We start from the raw sequence: 18,468 nt of genomic DNA, 5'->3' as shown, positions 1-18,468 counted from the left end.
TAGGAGCCAATTTCCTTAGGAATTATGCAAGAAAATATGAGGATCAGGAGGCAAAGATTCGAGTAAGTCTTTTGCAAAGTAGTCTTAGGAGGAGGAGATCATAATTGTAGTACAAGGTGTGCTTCATGTGTGAAGCAATAATTGTAATCGATCATTCTTTTTCTCATCTGATACAATACAAATAGAGAGGTTTTCCCAGTGGAGTTCCCTTGTAAAATTATTGTGTTCCTTGTGTTTTAAAGGTTTCAATTTATTTCATGTGTTTCTATCGTGTGTTTTCCTTTTCACAAAATAGTAGAAGAAATTTATGTCTATTGATTTTAGCTCGATTTCATTAGCAGTATCAAATTTCTTGTAATTTCTACACAATCAAGATCAAATTAGATCAAAGAATAATTCAACTCACACCAATTAGTATATGACTTGATTATTTATTTAATGCATAACTCAGGTCCAATTAAATCAAAGGACTCAATTCAACTAGTTATACACCACCCGATATATGGCTTGATTGTGGCTTGCTTAGTGCACTATTTTACTGAATATGTTTATTTTGGATGTTATTGATGAAGGTCGAGAACATTATATTTAATGTTAGATTAATACTTTTTACAATATAATGAATGATTCTGCGTGTTAATTAATTTTACTTTATTGAGCTTGCCAACTGATTTTATTTACTTTGTTTTAATTTACCATAGGTTCAATTTAAAATTCATAAGTAAAAAACACTAATTTATGTAAATTTTTATTTCTCTTTATGAAGATAATGATTATGAAGTTTGTTTTAAAATAAAGAGAGAAAGTTAAGAAGAAATTAATAAAAAAATTAATATTTTTATCAAAATGTTTGAAGTAAAGTATATATATATATATTTTTTTTGAGTTAACTATTTATGAATAATAGTTGTGTTTTATATATTTTTAGATTAAGATATGATTTTATTATATATAAAGCATTTTAAGAGAAAATGTCTTTTATTATCTCTTTACTTATATCATAAATATTTTACTTTCTTTCGTCTTTTTATAATATATTAATCTCTTCTTATTCTTATCTACTACATGTTCTATTTAAATTTTGTTATGATAATGCATTTAATAATATCTCTATTTTGTATTAGTATTCTATTTGTCTCTAAAAATGTAGCTAAGAATTAATATCCTTATGCCACCCTCCCTCTATCCTAAAAAAACTCTTAATTAAATTTGACACAATGCTATGAACCCTATTAATCTTAATGTTAATTATTGTGGGCTTTTATATTAGTTACCTAATCATAATCTTACTCTAGATGTTTGGAATACTAAGGTGTAAAAGAATTGGAATATTATATATTGATTTCAATTTTTATATTATGACGTATTCTTGATTTATTCCAAATTTCTTTAAACATTGTAAACAAGTTTTACAACCATATAAAAAACTAAAATGTCAACTCTTTCTAAAATACTTTGATCTCTTCCACAACCAAGAATATGATTACTTATAAGTATTTAGAAAACATGGTCATTCTATTTTCTATTAATCATTTTCTAAAAAATATATTTTTAAACTTGTAAGGAAGGTAAACTCCAAGATACTAGCATAAACTTACTCTAAGTTGTTATTGGGTTGTTGCAAGCTAATGCTTTGTTCATTAAGAGAATCTATAATATCAACCATTTGTTAATTAGAATAATTATAATAGGTACATACACAACTAATAAAATATTTTGTGAAATATTTTGTAAAAGACTAAATCATAAGAAATTGAGTTTGTTTATATATATATATATATATATATATATATATATAAATTAATTATATATAGTATAATTCAAAAAAATTAGGTTGTGAATAACAATGGATTCTTATACACTACTATAATTCCATAAAAAAAATGTTAAAATGAGGGAAATCATGAAATCACAATGTTAAGTGTTAAGATTATGTTAAGTGTTAAGATTATGTTTAAGAGTTACAATATATTTAATCATTTGAAGAGTTATAACATATTCAATAATTTTTTTAACTTTTATGTGTGCAAAATTATATTTATATTTCTAAAAATTAAATTCGTTTAAAAGTTTATATTAGAAATAAAATATTTATATATTTTATAATTATGATATGTGTAGAAATAAATATTTCTAAACGAAAAAGTGTTTAGAATTTGTATATAAAGATTTATAAATGTACAAGTATTAAAAGATGATTGAAAATTGACATAATATTAAGAAGTTGGAAAAATAGAGTTTATTTCATTAATGTGCGCCAAATCACTACATTTGTTAATCTAAAATTAAAATATTTAATTTATCCGACGCGTAAAAAAAAAACAGCAAGATTTATTAATTTTTTTGAGTGTATATGATCATGCATGTGTTTTCATTAAATATATTTATGATTTGTAAACAAATGTTTAGAATTAGTACCTATGTTTCACAAGGAAATATTTAGTATTAGGATACATTTTTCTCTCTTGGGCATAGTCAAGCCCCCTACATCAACATTTTTTAATTTGACCTAGAATAATACTTTATAATGAAAGAATCCTTACAAAGGACATGTATCATGGATAGAGTCCTTGTTCATAGTCCTTAGACCTATACGGTTCATTTTAATGGATAAAGATCTTATTTTCCTTTTCAATTATGGTCTAGGCACCCAGACCCATCACTATGTAACAATTGTACTATTAATTTCTAGCATTCCTAGAATACGCCCCTTACTAAGCCACACCATTATACTTAAACTTATTTTCTTAGTTAACCTTCCAAAAGATTGAATTTAACCTATAATAGTAATGCATTACATTATTAATATAATTCATATAGAAACATAGTAAAATATTGTGAAATAGTTGTGTCTGAATTTTTTTTTTCTTTCAATTCATTTTAAATTCAATGCATTAGCACGAGAATAAACATTGAATGAAAAGCTAACAATGAATATTTATTTTCAATATACCATTTTTCACTACACTAATTTCTTAGAAGAAACTTTCCTTTCAATATTAAAAATCAAATACAATTAAAAGTAATTCTACTCCAAAATTAATCCATAATTCCAACATGGGGAAGGCTCTAAAATCACTTAACCAAGTCCATTATTCTCATGACAACATAATATGCATATTACAAAACTTCCCATAACCTCATCTAACACTCAAACAAGCCACAACGCTCTCTTCCATTACCCTACACACCATAATGAGGACCCACCTTTTGTTTTCTTAATAGTCCCTTAAGCTCCTACTTTTCATTTCTCTTTAACATTTGGAGAAAGCGTCTAATCAATTGTTTTAACTTTTAATAATAAGACGCAGGAACAAAAAAACAAAACACGTGTCCTCTAATAGTTAATGAGAGGCAATAATAATTTAGCAAGACTGAAAGTATTTAATCGGCTACTTTGTTAACATGGTATTACTATCCAACCATCCACTTGTTTTCGACGTGAGAGAATCCGACCACTTACCAAGATAATAAACATCATTATGGCCATGAAAGTTAACACAAAGATTCCCAAGCATAGGATTTTTCCTCCTCTCCATTCCCATGAATAGATGTCTTATTCCCATGATAGTAGATTTTTCCTCCTCTCCTCTCCATTCCCATGAATAGATGTCTTATTCATGGGATGTCTTATTCCCATGATGGTAAAATCTACGTAGAATGATCATAGAATATTCATGAGTGAGAAAATGGAAGGCATCTTCCGGTATGAGACGTATCTTTCTTGTTGAGGATGAGATATGATAGTTGTATTTAGTAGGAGAAGCATCATGATAGTTGTATTTAGACCATATATACAAGTCAATGATTACTACTATAATATATAATAGCTAATTATCTGCTATTATCCTTACATATGAATGTGACTTTATTACTAAATCAAATATGAGTATATGAATGATATGAGTATATGAATATGAGTATATGAATGATATGAGTATATGAATGAGACATTATTACTAAAATGAAATATGAGCATAGTTACGTGGATATAAGTGTTTATTTTGGATTAAGTTTTGAAATTTTTAATTTAATTATCAATAATTATTTGGTAATCTAGAATGGATTTAACTTTAATAAAATATTCTAGAATAATTTTAGTAATAGTTACAAATGAACGATTGAGAATTATTTCAAAAGTAGTTATGCATTTTTTCTCTTTTAATTCAAGTTAAGTGATTAATTTAAAAAGAAAATCACATGAACACGTATCATATTAAATGAGTGATAGTTTTTTAGGCCTATGGTATTTTTAATAAAAATTAAGTAGTTAATTTGAAAAAGAAAATCATATAAACAAGTATCATTTAATTCTTTTTATAATTAATCATAATAATAATAATTTGAAATAATTTTTTTTTATCTTAATCATATAAATAAAATATATAATAAAGTCAATATTTTGATAGTTATTATAAATTGATACTTATAAACATTTTGTTAAAAAAAAATTATAAGATAATGAAACCAAAAAATTATTTTACATTTTTTTTTAGTGTAGTGTATATCTCAATTATTAGGTAAAAATAATAGAATAAAAATAAAAGTACATCCCAAAAAGCAAATTATTAATGCACAGTAAAAGTTTTACAATTAAAACAGATAAAGCCTAAACAAAATGTAGTCGTTTCTTTCATATATTCTTGGCTTGCTCTGAAATCATTCGTAGTAATTAGCTAATTGTTTGTATCATGACACTACGAGATTGACTGATAATAAATATAATTCTACATAATCGCTTATAATGGCTATGAATTCAACATGGTAACTTACGATGTCTATCATGCCTATCAATTCCAAAATAGTTAATGGAAATATGAACGATTTATTAATTGCTTTTCAAAACCATGACCGTCTAACTATATATACCCTTTCAGTCATTGTTAAATAAACTTCTGAGATAGACATCCACATCGGTAAATAAACATCCATGATAAACATACAGATACTCTTTACAGATAATTATTTTATCCAACATAAACATTCATCTATTTATCCAGTGTGTTTTAAGACGGTCATCGACCACGCTATATGTCACGGAGTGAGCATGGAGTAATCTCCCGCACTCTTTACGATACACCTTGCAGAAAATATTATTTCTGCTTCCTTTCGTTTCCTTGCCGAGTGACAACCAATGGCTTCATTTCCTTTTCGCTCCCTTGTCATCTGGCTAACCACATAATGTGCGTTGAGGATGCGTATTTTGCTAACCACATAATGTACCGTGTAGTGGCGTTCAGTATGCGGATTGCCAAGCAATTATTAACCATAAACGAAAAACCGTGAACTAGCCGTTGTGCCCTCCATGTGCGTTTGCAGAGACATGTAGTGCTGCTTAAATCTCACTCTAATCTTGTTAGATGCTTCATGTCGGTAGAAGCAATGTTGGGTATTTTTTAGGTGGGGAAAATACCAAAAACCAAACAAACAAACACCACAGAGGCAATGCTCTGTTTCCTTCTGCCACAGGATCTTTTTGCACAGGGAAGTTTTTTTTTTAAATTTCTCAGAACAGAGTCCATACCACATTTCTATTGATTAAAAACAAAAGACTGATACAAACTTCATCCTCTTTGCTGTGAGGGATTCACCAAAAAAACATTCATTCAACAAACTATTTATTCTGTTTCCTGAGAATTTACATTGCTGGGTTTACTGTAAAACCCCTTTTTACATTTACTGTGTAAAACTATTTTTACACATACTGCTGTAAAAATATTTTACACATACTGCTGTAAAAACATTTTATATATGCTGCCCCAAATAAACAAAACATTATGTGTCCCAAAAACTTACTGCGCATTACAAAATGGTCAACACATATAATCTATGCACTGCTGTGCATTTCCTCTTGCAAAAACAAACACCAAAGGTCAACACAAAGAAAATACATGCGCTCCACTACTTTTCACTCGCACCGCTGTGCATACATTTTCACTCTCACACTGCTCGCATTTCATTACAATGAGGAACTAATTTTTTATGCACTGCTGTGCAACACTTCAAATCTCTTCAGCTCCGGCGCACTCTCCTTTTACAATGGTCAACTACATAAAAAAAAAATTACACACGGCCCCTGTTCTTTTTCTACACACTGCTGTGTGTTTCATTGCAGATTCAATGAACAAAAAAAATATAGCACACATCATGCGCAGCCACCATGCCCATAAAACTATATCACGTAATCTTTACACTACAACATATATAAAAAATATATAATAATATATGCCCATAACCATATTAAACGTCTCCACCAAAAACTACGAACAACCACCAACTCCATTAAATTCTCTTCTACGGCGGTCAACGGGAGAAAGTCTTTCACTCCACGCAAAATTTAAATTGACGCAGGCCCGTGCACCTTCAGGAAAACAACGGCTGACAACACGCAATCAGATCGGACGGCTGGAGTGGATATCGGGAGGCCTCACTATGCTGAACATTAGCACCCGAGAAAATTACGTTTGCTTACGTATGGGGAGAGCCACGCGTCTGCCCCATATTCCATCGGGTTCAAAAATACGGAAACCACTCTCTGCAGGAAGGCGGTCCGAGAAATCTCAAGCTGGTTTGTGGTTTTGCTGCGCGGTTTGGGCATTGGTACGGCTGCTCCACGGGTCAACTCAGCCCGCTGTTGAAATTACGATTTCAACACTCCCCTTTAATTTCAACTGCTGGGCATTCGGTCATACCCAGACACTTCCTCTCGTAGAGGGATTCCTTAGTACTGCTGTTACAAAGATATCTTCCTCACATAGAGGGATTCACCAACTGCTTCTGATGCAGTTCATAAACAAACAAAGTTGTCTTCCTCTTAATAGAGGGATTAACCTGAAACTGTGCTTAAGAGCACCTTCCTCATGACAGAGGGATTCACCATAACAATGTGCTGAAGAGCACCTTCCTCTTGACAGAGGGATTCACCTGTGACTATGCTGAAAAGCATCATCCTCTTGATAGAGGGATTTACCATGTGTATGCTAAAAAGCATCTTCCTCTTGACAGAAGGATTTACCATGACACTGTGCTGAAAAGCACCTTCCTCTTTAATAGAGGGTTTCACCAAATGACTGTGCTGAAAAGCACCTTCCTCATTAACAGAGGGATTACAAACAGACACTGCTTTACATGCAGTTTCAAAAACAAACAATCATTGCACTGTTCTTTTATGCTGCTGCATATTCTCTGCTGCACTGTTGTGCCATCTTCTTTGCTGCGTCTACCCCACACTGCTGTGTCTACACTTGCTGTTGTGTTGCTGCACTTCACTTACATTTCTTTGCAAACTCTGCATTGTTGTGCATTCTTCAAAGACAGAATACTCTGTCTTTTCTGGAACAATTACTCTGTCCCACCTTACAAATTTACACTGTTGTGTGTAAACATTTCTTACATTCACTGCTGTTGCATATGTTGCATTTCAATTCAATGAACAACACATTCACTATACTTACATTTACTGTTGTAAAGAAAAAAATTTCTTTTACATCTGCTGCTGTCCATTACCTTTCATTTCTTCAACAAAAAACTTCATGCTGCTGCATTTTCTTATTTGCATTGCTGTGTGCTTCTCCTTCTTGCCATCATGCTGCTGTCCATAACTTCTTGCTGCTGCATTTTTCATATTCACTGTTGTCCATACCCATAACCATAGACTGTCATCCCTGGGTTTTTATTTGCTGCTGCGTTGCCTCTGCAATTTGCATTGTGGCTGCCTTTTGTTTCATCATACTGCTGTGTGCCCATACACTAACTCTTTACTCTCCATTACTTGCACATAGAGAGAAATCATCCTCACGCTGTTTTGCGCTGCATTCTCCACACAACAAAAAAAATTAACACGGGCTGCTGCCTTTTCTTTTTACACCCTTGCTTCACACAATCTTAGTCTTCATTCATTTTTTTTACACAATGCACTGCTGTGCAATTCCTTTCGATTTTCTGCTGCCACACACATTCTCATTCACCCATGTGCATTAAAAATCTGCTGTCCATGTTTTTCTTTAGGCATTTCTTTGCATGCTTTATTGCATATGAAGAAAAACATTACATTTTTTTTACTGTTGTGTATTGTACTCACTCTGCTGTGAGTATGTTCTCTCACATTACATAGAAGGAAACTACCTTCCATTGCTATGCATTTCAATGCATGTGCTCCATAACAAAAAAAATTCAAAACTGCTGTTTTATGTTCTATCTTCCCACTGCTGTGAGGGTCTCCATGCTTTGCACACTTCTTATTGCGCTGCTGCACTTTACATTTGAGCGTTGTCCCCTTTTCTTCTCTACTCTTATGACAGATTTGATTTCATGTCTTTCCTTTATAAAAAGAAGTCTTCATCAAAGAGTGACTATTAATACAGTTCAGCAAAAAAAATTACAAGCTCCCCTTCACTGTATGCATCATCTTCTTTCAGCAAAGTTTTCTCAAAAGAGACTTAGATCAGCTGGGGAGTTCAAGGGGGTTTCAGGTTGCATTTCCTTCCTTCTCCATACTTGTGTAACTTTCTTCTTTTGCATGGGTCTAGCTTGTGTAAGAGCCCATGTTAAGTTACAGTCACGTGCCATATGCCCAATGTTATGACACTTGAAGCATTCAACTTTATTCATGAATAAGAATTCATGATTTCTTCTTGTGAAATTATTTCTTGGAGATTGTCGGGGACCACAACATCTATCTCCATGAAATGCTCTACAGTCTTTTGCCATATGACCAAAGTTTGAACAAGCATAACAATAACCATAAAATGAACTTTGGTACCTGGGAGATGGAGGTTTCCTTGATGTACTTCTGAAGCCTTGCTGCCTTGACATCCTTTGATGATAACCATTGCCTCTTACCTCTTTGACATCGGCTACATTTCTTCTTGGAGCTGGTTTTCTACTATTGCAGCCTTCATTTTTCTCCTTGCCTTTGCTGGAACTAGGAGCATCACAATCTCTTTCTGGCTTCTTCACATCTCCTTTGCTTAAAGCATCCTCATCCTTGTTTGAGGGTTCAGCTACATACCCAAGTCCTGATTTATCAAATGGAGATGTGTCATAGCTGAGCATGTCATCCAAAGCTTGAGAGCTCTTCATGATCTTGTTCAACCCTTCAATCTTTTTCCTGAGGAGGACAATCTATTCTTCCAACTTTTCACATACATTATTTTTCTTTGCTAGTTGTCCCTCAGTTTCTTCTTTGCCACGAGTAGCTTCAGCTGCTGCTATTTTAAGGGAGATAATATCAGTCTTCATTTTGGAGATTTCTTCATCTTTTGCTTGATTGCTCGTCATTTTCTTTTCAGCTCCTTGTGCCTGCTTCCTGGCTTCTTGTAGTTCAGACTTAAGGGAGGAGACCTCTACCTTGTACTGTCCAATCTCTTCCACAAGCTTATTCACTCTCTTGTGTCTTTGTTCAAGTTGACTTGTCAAGACATCTGCCTGCTTCTTTGCACTATTCAGCTGATTTGTCATGGATATGACTTCTTCATGATGTTTCCTCTTGCATTGATCAAGCTCTTTCTTAAGCTTGGCAAGCTCTTCATCTCTTTCTTTTACTTGAAGTTTAATGAGGTCAACCTTCTCACATTCATCTTCTATGATGGGTTCAGACTTTTCTTCTTCACTGATGGTCATGGTCAGTGCTCCCTTTGCATGAAGATCATGCAGTCTATCCCAAATATTCTTTGCTGATGAATATTTTCCTAATTTCTTCTTTATAGAATCAGGCAGTCCATCCAAGATTAGTTTTGCTGCTTGTGCATCATACTCCATGGATTCTTTATCCTTCTTGCTATCATCAATCACTGATTCCCAGATCTCAATCCCTTGAGACTGTAAGACAGCCCTCATTTTTATTTCCCACATATCAAAATCTCCATTAAACTTTGAAGCCTCAAATAGAATGCTTTCAAATAAATTGTCTTCTATTTTAATAGAAGCGGGAGACACATTTTTAGCAGGCTTGGAGGCTTTCTTCTTTGACCTTGCCATTCTTATCTAGGCTTTAAATACTTGACTGTTTTTTTTAAATCACTGACTGTTTCTTCAATAATAACTCAAAAAACTTGAGAAATACCTGAATCCCTTTGGCTAAAACTTCACATTGCTGGAGAAGCTTTACTGTTGCTGCAACAAGAGTCTTTCCTTCAGCTTCCTTGACACTTTTAAAGAGCCTGAATCAGCTTTGTCACCATCAAAGAGCCTGGACTAGCTCTGATACCACTGTTGGGTATTTTTTAGGTGGGGAAAATACCAAAAATCAAACAAACAAACACCACAGAGGCAATGCTCTGTTTCCTTCTGCCACATGATTTTTTTGCACAGGGAAGTTTTTTTTTTAAATTTCTCAAAACAGAGTATTACACAACCATACCACATTTCTATTGATTAAAAACAAAACACTGATACAAACTTCATCCTCTTTGCTGTGAGGGATTCACCAAAAAAACATTCATTCAACAAACTATTTACTCTGTCTCCTCCTGAGAATTTACACTGCTGGGTTTACTGCTGTAAAACCCCTTTTTACATTTACTGTGTAAAACTATTTTTACACATACTGCTGTAAAAATATTTTACACATACTGCTGTAAAAACATTTTACATATGCTGCCCCAAATAAACAAAACATTATGTGTCTCAAAAACTTACTGCGCATTAAAAAATGGTCAACACATATAATCTATGCACTGCTGTGCATTTCCTCTTGCAAAAACAAACACCAAAGGTCAACACAAAGAAAATACATGTGCTCCACTACTTTTCACTCGCACTGCTGTGCATACATTTTCACTCTCACACTACTCGCATTTCATTACAATGAGGAACTAATTTTTTATGCACTGCTGTGCAACACTTCAAATCTCTTCAGCTCCGGCGCACTCTCCTTTTACAATGGTCAACTACATAAAAAAAAATTACACACAGCCCCTGTTCTTTTTCTACACACTGCTGTGTGTTTCATTGCAGATTCAATGAACAAAAAAAATATAACACACATCATGCGCAGCCACCATGCCCATAAAACTATATCACGTAATCTTTACACTACAACATATATAAAAAATATATAATAATATATGCCCATAACCATATTAAACGTTTCCACCAAAAACTACGAACAACCACCAACTCCATTAAATTTTCTTCTACGGCGGACAACGGGAGAAAGTCTTTCACTCCACGCAAAATTTAAATTGACGCAGGCCCGTGCACCATAAAGAAAACAACGGCTGACAACACGCAATCAGATCAGACGGCTGGAGTGGATATCGGGAGGCCTCACTATGCTGAACCCGAGAAAATTACGTTTGCTTACGTATGGGGAGAGCCACGCGTCTGCCCCATATTCCATCGGGTTCAAAAATACGGAAACCACTCTTTGCAGGAAGGCGGTCCGAGAAATCTCAAGCTGGTTTGTGGTTTTGCTGCGCGGTTTGGGCGTTGGTACGGCTGCTCCACGGGTCAACTCAGCCCGCTGTTGAAATTACGATTTCAACAAGCAATAGACTGATGAGGCCTCACTTCATATATAAAATGCCCGTCTCCACTTGGCTTGGCTGGGCATGTTGCCGGGCAAGGAGACACACGCTCCATAGAAAAGTAACACGCATGGCTGCCTCACGTTTGCTCTCCGCTATTCTTTCTGTGGACCATGCTTTGGTAGCCATCCTCGTGCTCCCTGATCTGGACAGATGTGTCAAATTCAGTTGTATTAATACATACCCCCAGGATGTCTCGAGAGGCAAGAAACTGCATGCACAATCTCATAGAGGGAGAGGAGCAGATCCTGATCCTGAGAGTGGAGGAAATTAAGGGATTGAGTATTGATCGCAATCATGAGTTCTGTCCTCATTTCTCTTGGGGCGGCTCTGCACTCATTGATTCCTGCTGCTGTTCATAATCACGGCAAGCATAAGAGGTCAAGGAGCATGCCGACCTGTAGAGTGCACCCGATCGTGGCTGATTTTAACTTCGAGCTAAGGTGCAAATACTTATGCAGCAACAACAGGAGGCAGAGTCATACAATTTTTCTGCAGCTTGGCTTGGACAAGCGCTGGAAGTCGTGGCTTTTATCTATTCCAGTCTGAACGAATTGTACCCGCACATGCTGATGGACAATAATACAGACGCAAAATGGTTAAGCCAACATATGGATGACCTGGTCAATTTGCTTGATGTGTGCAATATGTTGAAAGAGAGCATGTCAGAAATAAAGAAGCACAACATGTCAGTACAGATAGCCCTCCATGGCTTACTTCATGCCCATTCCCAGATACCCAGTGTAATAAGTCACGATGATAACATGATCAACAATCATGTGGTGAAAGCACAAAACTCCCTTAGCAATTGCATTGAAGAATTAAGGAAGAACAAGGACATGGAGTCCAAGTTAGCCAAATGCATGTCTACTTTGAAGAGAATGGCCCACAGCCTTGATTCGAAAACAGCAACAACAACATCAATGGGAAGATCAGGATTTGAAGAAGCAATCAATGAAGCGAAGGCCATTACCATTTTTGCCTGCACTGCACTTGTGGCTGCGCTTTCCTTCAACACACCATGCCCATCATTTATGGCAGGTGTAGGTTTTCTTAAAAAAAAGAACAAGATCAGTCCCAACAGTCCTCCTCCCCTGATGGACATCAACAGCATGGCCAACATGATGCAACAGAAGTTAAAGGAATCTATGGAGATGCAGAGAAAGAGGTCATCATCATTTAAGTTCCTCTTGCATGAGATGAACAGGGTGGATATTACACTTGGAAATCTCAACAAATTGCTGGAGGGATACATTATGAACAGGACGTCCAAGACATCCTCCAACATGGAGTATGAAATCAGGGAGTCCATCGATGCCGTCAACATGTGCACCACAGAGTTGGACAACGCTCTCACCCACATCGACCAGAGAATGAATGAGCTCTTCAGATTTCTTATCTCCAGTAGGGTGGCACTCCTCAACAGTCTCAGTACTCTTGCTTTGTGATGAGATCAATGCATGACATTACATGTATAAAGAAGACGATGCGGCGCTGCATCCATGTCTGCACGGCTTCTCTCCTATTTCCCTACCAAATTGACATTTTTACAATTTGGCAGACGACGACATTCCCTCGTGAATCGTCATTATCGTACTTTTTACGAGCATATACATTACTGTAATATATACTTTTATACAAATAGATCGACTGAAAATCGACGGGACTATCTTTCACGGGATATTCTTATCGTTGAAATTGTGTGTTTTTGGTTGAATTCGCTGCTTGCATCGAGATCACATGATTTAGCTTTCCTTAATATTATGCATATGAAATGAAATCAAAATCTAGCGATTTTCTTCTACTGGATAAACATATGGAATCGTTGTAAATATTGCCTTCTAAGTGTCCATGGTATATGTATGATCACTTTATCTTTTCTAAATGTCCCTATCATATTATATTATATAATTTTAATCACTTTATGTGTCTCTACATCAATAATTTTGATAATATTCTAATCATTATAGGGTTTTCTAAATGTCCATACTATATTATATTATATTATATTATTTTAATCACTTTGTGGGTCTCTACATCAATAATTTTGATAATATTTTAATCATTATAGGGTGTTCGAATATAAACAGGGCCAAAGATTTCATTTCGTATATCCTCAATATCCCGATTCGATCCCGATTTTAACAGGCTTTTCCAGTCTCGCCTAGCATAGAGATTCAACGGTCTATTGAGGATTTCTTTGGGACGATTTTCATGAAATATAACTTACATGACTGGAATTATGTAGCTTCGACGGATCATGATAATTTTTAAATTATAAAATTTTCAATAAAATTGTGTGGAATTTTTGGTTTATCAACTTATTATAGATATAAAATTTAGATTAATTTGTGTATAGTGTAAAATTCTGAATAATATTTTATATAAATTTGATATTTTAAAATTTCTTAAAGGGGATAAATCAAATTCTATAAACTAAATAAAATATTAAAAATATTATTTTAAGTTAACATTTTTTTGTAAGTAAATGTTTTTATATTATATTAATAGGTAAAGACAATCATGAAAGGTGAGTCAGGTAAGAGGGTGGAGGAGGGATGGGCTCGCGAAAAGGACAGGGCTAGGGTTTCATGCGCAACTCCTGCGGTTCGTAGGGCATCGATCTCGACGGTTCGTAGGGGATAGGGTTCGATAGCTCCGCGACGGACATCTGCTGCGGTCACGGTTCTGCACTCCTACAGCTGCAGCTCCTCCATCAGAATCTTCGCCTGTCCCTTTCAGTTACCGACATTGTAACAGTTATGGATAACTGGGAGAATGAAGAGGTGGATTATTCGGCGGACCCCTCGCCGGAGAATATTATTTTCGGGGTTCCTCATTTTACCTCTCGCCCTCAGCTTCCCCATTCTGCATCCGCTTCCATTCCGGCGCATCAACCTTTTCCGGATCCCGTTCCATCATCTGCAGAAGTTTTTCCTCCTGTATCTCCGCCTTTCGAGGTTCCTCCGCTTTCGCCTGGGTCCCTACAATTCCTGGCATCCCATACTCCCCCATCGCCTGCTTTTGACCCTCTGGCGTCCATCCCTTCAGTGCCTCACCCCCCGCAGACATATACTCCTGCGTCTCATCCATCTGCCTCAGGTATCCGCCCTTCCAGATGATTTGAGACGCCTGCGGTTTCTACCCTCCCCACTAATCCTTCTCCCCGGGAAGGTATCACTAATCCCCTGGTGGATCATCCGTCGGCCCCCCGATCCGGATCTAAAAAGGTTAAGTGTGTCAGATCGACGGCAAGAGACATCTCCATCAAATTCGACGAAGAAAAGCCTCTAGGCGACTATATGGACATTGCGAACACCGTGTTGGTAGGGCACGTCAGGGGTCGATCATACTCGAGGCAGAGGCTCAATCTTTGGGTGAAAGAGATCTGGGGTGGAGTCCTTTTCGACCTTCCAGAGGTCCATGTCCTCCCCAGAGGATGGTTCTCTCTTAAATTCTCCAAGGTCAGTCAAACAAACCTCGTTTTGGGCCGATATTGGCATATTGAAATGGCCCCGGTCCTTCTCAAGCGCTGGAATCCCCTCTTCGATCCAGAACGCGAACAGCTCGGTGCCGGACCAATCTGGGTGAGACTTCCAGGTCTACCAATTCCATTCTGGGACGAAGAAGTCTTTATTAGGGTTGGCAATGCCCTGGGGACATATTTGGATTACGATCGCACTTATGTGGAATCTGGGAATCGAACACTTGCACGGATCTTGGTTCATCTTGACACTCGAGAGGGACTCGAGGAACAGATCACGCTTCAGTGGGGTAGGTGCATTCGTGTTCAGTTGTTGGACTATGAAGGGGTACCCTTCCATTGCAGACGATGCCACAAAGTGGGACACCTCGCGAAGGACTGTCCACTCAACAAGAAAGCTGCAGATTCGGTGAAAGGCAACCCGGTGACTACCAGGACGGCATCACCCATCATATCTCGCCCTCCTTCGGCTGGACCAGCCCCTTCGGCCTCTCCACCTGCGGATGATGCTGGGATCCGGAGATCCTCGCCACCCAGGACTAGGGCTCGTTCGGCGGCAGAAGCGGGTATGATCTCTGTTTATTTTCTCCCTACTGTGCATTCGTCTTTTGATGATTATCATGCCTCTGGTCCAGCTGCTCATATATCCATGATTCCCTGCACATTATCATCTCCTCTTGCATGCACTGATCCTATTATCTCTACTTCATCTCCCGAGTCTTTCTCCTCCCCGTGCCCATCCTCCCCTCCTCACCCTTATTTCCTTCGGTCTTGGAATCCATCAAAAGAGCAGACAGTCGGTCACTCGGGTCTGGGCATTGTCATACCGGAGGGGGCATCTCTACATACCAGAGGGAGAAAATCACATCTTTCTAAAGCCATCAAACAAGCTGGGGCGGAGGTGGTCTCTGGCCGACAAGCGACCATTGACGGGGTTCTTAGAGCAGGACACACCCCGAGAGGTGTTCCCCCATGAAGTGTCTTCCTTTTAATTGTAGAGGACTGGCTAGTTCCTCCAAAAAACTAGCCATGAAGCGGCTCATTGATACTGAGCCTATCGACATTATCATGCTACAAGAAACCCTATGCTCTGCTGATCAAATTATTCGTGTCATGCAAGCATTGGTCCCAGGATGGAGTTTTTTTGCAAATGATGCTGTGGGACGATCTGGGGGTCTTGCCATTGGATTAAACCCTCGGTCCATAAATCCTATATCTACCTGGGGAGGTGTAGGGTTCATTGGATTGGATTTCTTCTCGGCTGATCTTGGCATGGATCTCAGGATTGTCAATATATATGCTCCATGCTCCCAGAGAGAATCATTCTGGCGGAATACTCTTCAGCTCCCCCTGCTGAATGAAGACCATGTTATCATAGGAGGAGATCTCAATTTCTCTATGGGTTTCAGGGAATCATGGGGCACTGAGGCTCAAATTGACGCTATCACGGATTTTATGACTAATCTTCTGGAGCAATCAGATTTCTCGGATATTCCTTTGCAGCGACTCCTTCCTACATGGCGGAACCGAAGGGTGGGGGATGCTGCACTTGCCCGCAGACTCGACAGATTTCTGTTAAAGGGCCCTCTTCTTCAGCATCTGCATCTCTTCAGACAATGGGTTGGCTCTGGGGGAATATCGGATCACAATCCTATATACCTGGAGATTCAGGGTCCTACCAAGAAGCCCAAGGCACCCTTCAAATTTAATTCCTCTTGGCTGAAGGATCCAGACTATATTCAGCTAATAAAGGATCACTGGGCCTCTCATCCCATCAATGACTCTGTCCCTCTTGCCAAAGGTTTCTGTAGGAACCTTTCTGATATCAAACACATTACTATCAAGTGGGCAAGGGAGAAATTGGAACGTGAAACAGCACAGCTCTCCCATATTGAAGCGGACTTATGTTCACTCACCGATGACAGAGGACAAGGATTCATGACTGCTGCAGACAAATGTAGGCTTATTGATCTTGAGAATCAAAAAGCCAAGATTCTCAAAGAGAGAGAGGAATCCATTAGATTAAGGAGCCGAGCTTTATGGATTCAAGCTGGGGATGACAACACAAAGTTTTTCCATAACTTTGCAAAGTCCAGGAAGGTATCTAATACTATCTGGAAGCTCCCTACCCCGGATGGAGAAATAGCGGACAATTTCAATAAGCTCGCTCACCTGGGCATCACTCATTTCAGGAACCTCTACAAGAGTCCACGAGAAGAAAACTTACTGGATATTATCAATGTGGCTAACCACTTTCCGAGATTCGTGGAGGAAGAAGATGTGGAGACCTTAACTGACCCGGTCACTGCCGAGGAACTGGAAGGAGTCTTGAAATGGTTCAAAAAAGACAAAAGCCCGGGGCCGGACGGATGGACCATCGAATTCTACACAGCTTTCTTCGATGTTTTGGGTCAGGACTTACTACAGGTGGTTGAAGAAAGCAGGACTTCTGGATCATTATATCATGCCATAAACTCTACCTTCATCGCTCTCATCCCCAAATCTGACTCCCCAGCATCCTTTGATGATTACAGACCCATCTCTTTGTGTAACTGCCTCTATAAAATCATCTCGAAGACCATTGCAAATCGTCTTAGACCGATTCTCTCCCGGTCCATTGCCCCTCAGCAATTTGCTTTTCTCGAATCTAGACAGATCCACGAGGCCATTGGACTCGCACAAGAAGCCCTCCATTCCATCTGGTCGAAGAACTTAAAAGCCATCCTCCTCAAAATCGATCTGTCAAAAGCTTTTGACCGTGTCAGCTGGCTCTATCTCAAAATGATCCTCATCCATCTGGGTTTCCCTCATGCATACATTTCTTGGATCATGGCCTGCATTACCACTCCATCTTTTAGTATTCTTATCAATGGTTCGGCCACAGATTTTTTCCATTCGGAGAGGGGTCTGAGACAGGGGTGTCCTCTATCGCCCCTTCTCTTCCTATTGGTCATGGAAGGTCTCAGCCGCCTCATGGAAGCGGCCAAGCGATCTGGAGACATAGGGGGCCTCCGCATAACTGATCTTTGCTATCTCACTCATTTACTCTTTGTGGATGATGTTCTTATACTTCTCAATGGCAGTGTTCGTGACACTCGATCTTTCTCAAAGATCCTTCTTCTTTTTTCCTCTGCCACGGGTATGATGACAAACCAGTTGAAATCAACCATTACCTGTGCACGCACATCTGTACAGGAGACCCAGACTGGCCTTCAAGAATTTCCTTACTCGGTCCACCCCCTGGATAGAGGTCTTAAATATTTGGGTTTCAATCTGAAACCTACTTGTCAAAGGATTGCTGACTGGGTTTGGTTGGTGGCCAAATTGGAAAAACGACTCACAGGATGGAGCTTCAGATATCTCTCCATGGCTGGTAGACTGGTGCTCATCAAGTCTGTTTTAGAAGCCACCCCGGTGTTCTGGATGGCCCTAGCCTGGATACCCAGGAACATCCTG

General features: G+C 37.9%; 1 protein-coding gene across 1 annotated transcript; it reads left to right on the top strand.

Moving 5' to 3' along the window:
• Positions 1-16,041: 16,041 nt before the first annotated feature.
• LOC149217590 (uncharacterized) lies at positions 16,042-17,485 on the top strand. The gene is made up of 2 exons (XM_089390295.1): positions 16,042-17,348; positions 17,440-17,485. The coding sequence occupies exons 1-2, from the start codon at positions 16,042-16,044 to the stop codon at positions 17,483-17,485; spliced, it is 1,353 nt and encodes a 450-aa protein (XP_089246421.1).
• The last annotated feature ends 983 nt before the right edge of the window (positions 17,486-18,468 follow it).

Source organism: Pinus tabuliformis, chromosome 1_1 (assembly GCF_031772625.1).
Source record: "Pinus tabuliformis cultivar Carrire ecotype Pingquan chromosome 1_1, CPIR1, whole genome shotgun sequence".
In the NCBI taxonomy this organism is placed as follows: Eukaryota; Viridiplantae; Streptophyta; class Pinopsida; order Pinales; family Pinaceae; genus Pinus; species Pinus tabuliformis.
The sequence above is the reverse complement of the archived record's forward strand: the minus strand, read 5'-3'. Positions and strand labels throughout refer to the sequence as shown.

Excerpts from the sequence above, each read along its gene's own strand:
- LOC149217590 (XM_089390295.1), top strand. The coding sequence starts at position 16,042 with ATGAAGCGGCTCATTGATACTGAGCCTATCGACATTATCATGCTACAA. Across the intron at positions 17,349-17,439 it reads CTGGAAGGAGTCTTGAAATG|GTGGTTGAAGAAAGCAGGAC; the intron begins GTTCAAAAAAGA and ends GACTTACTACAG.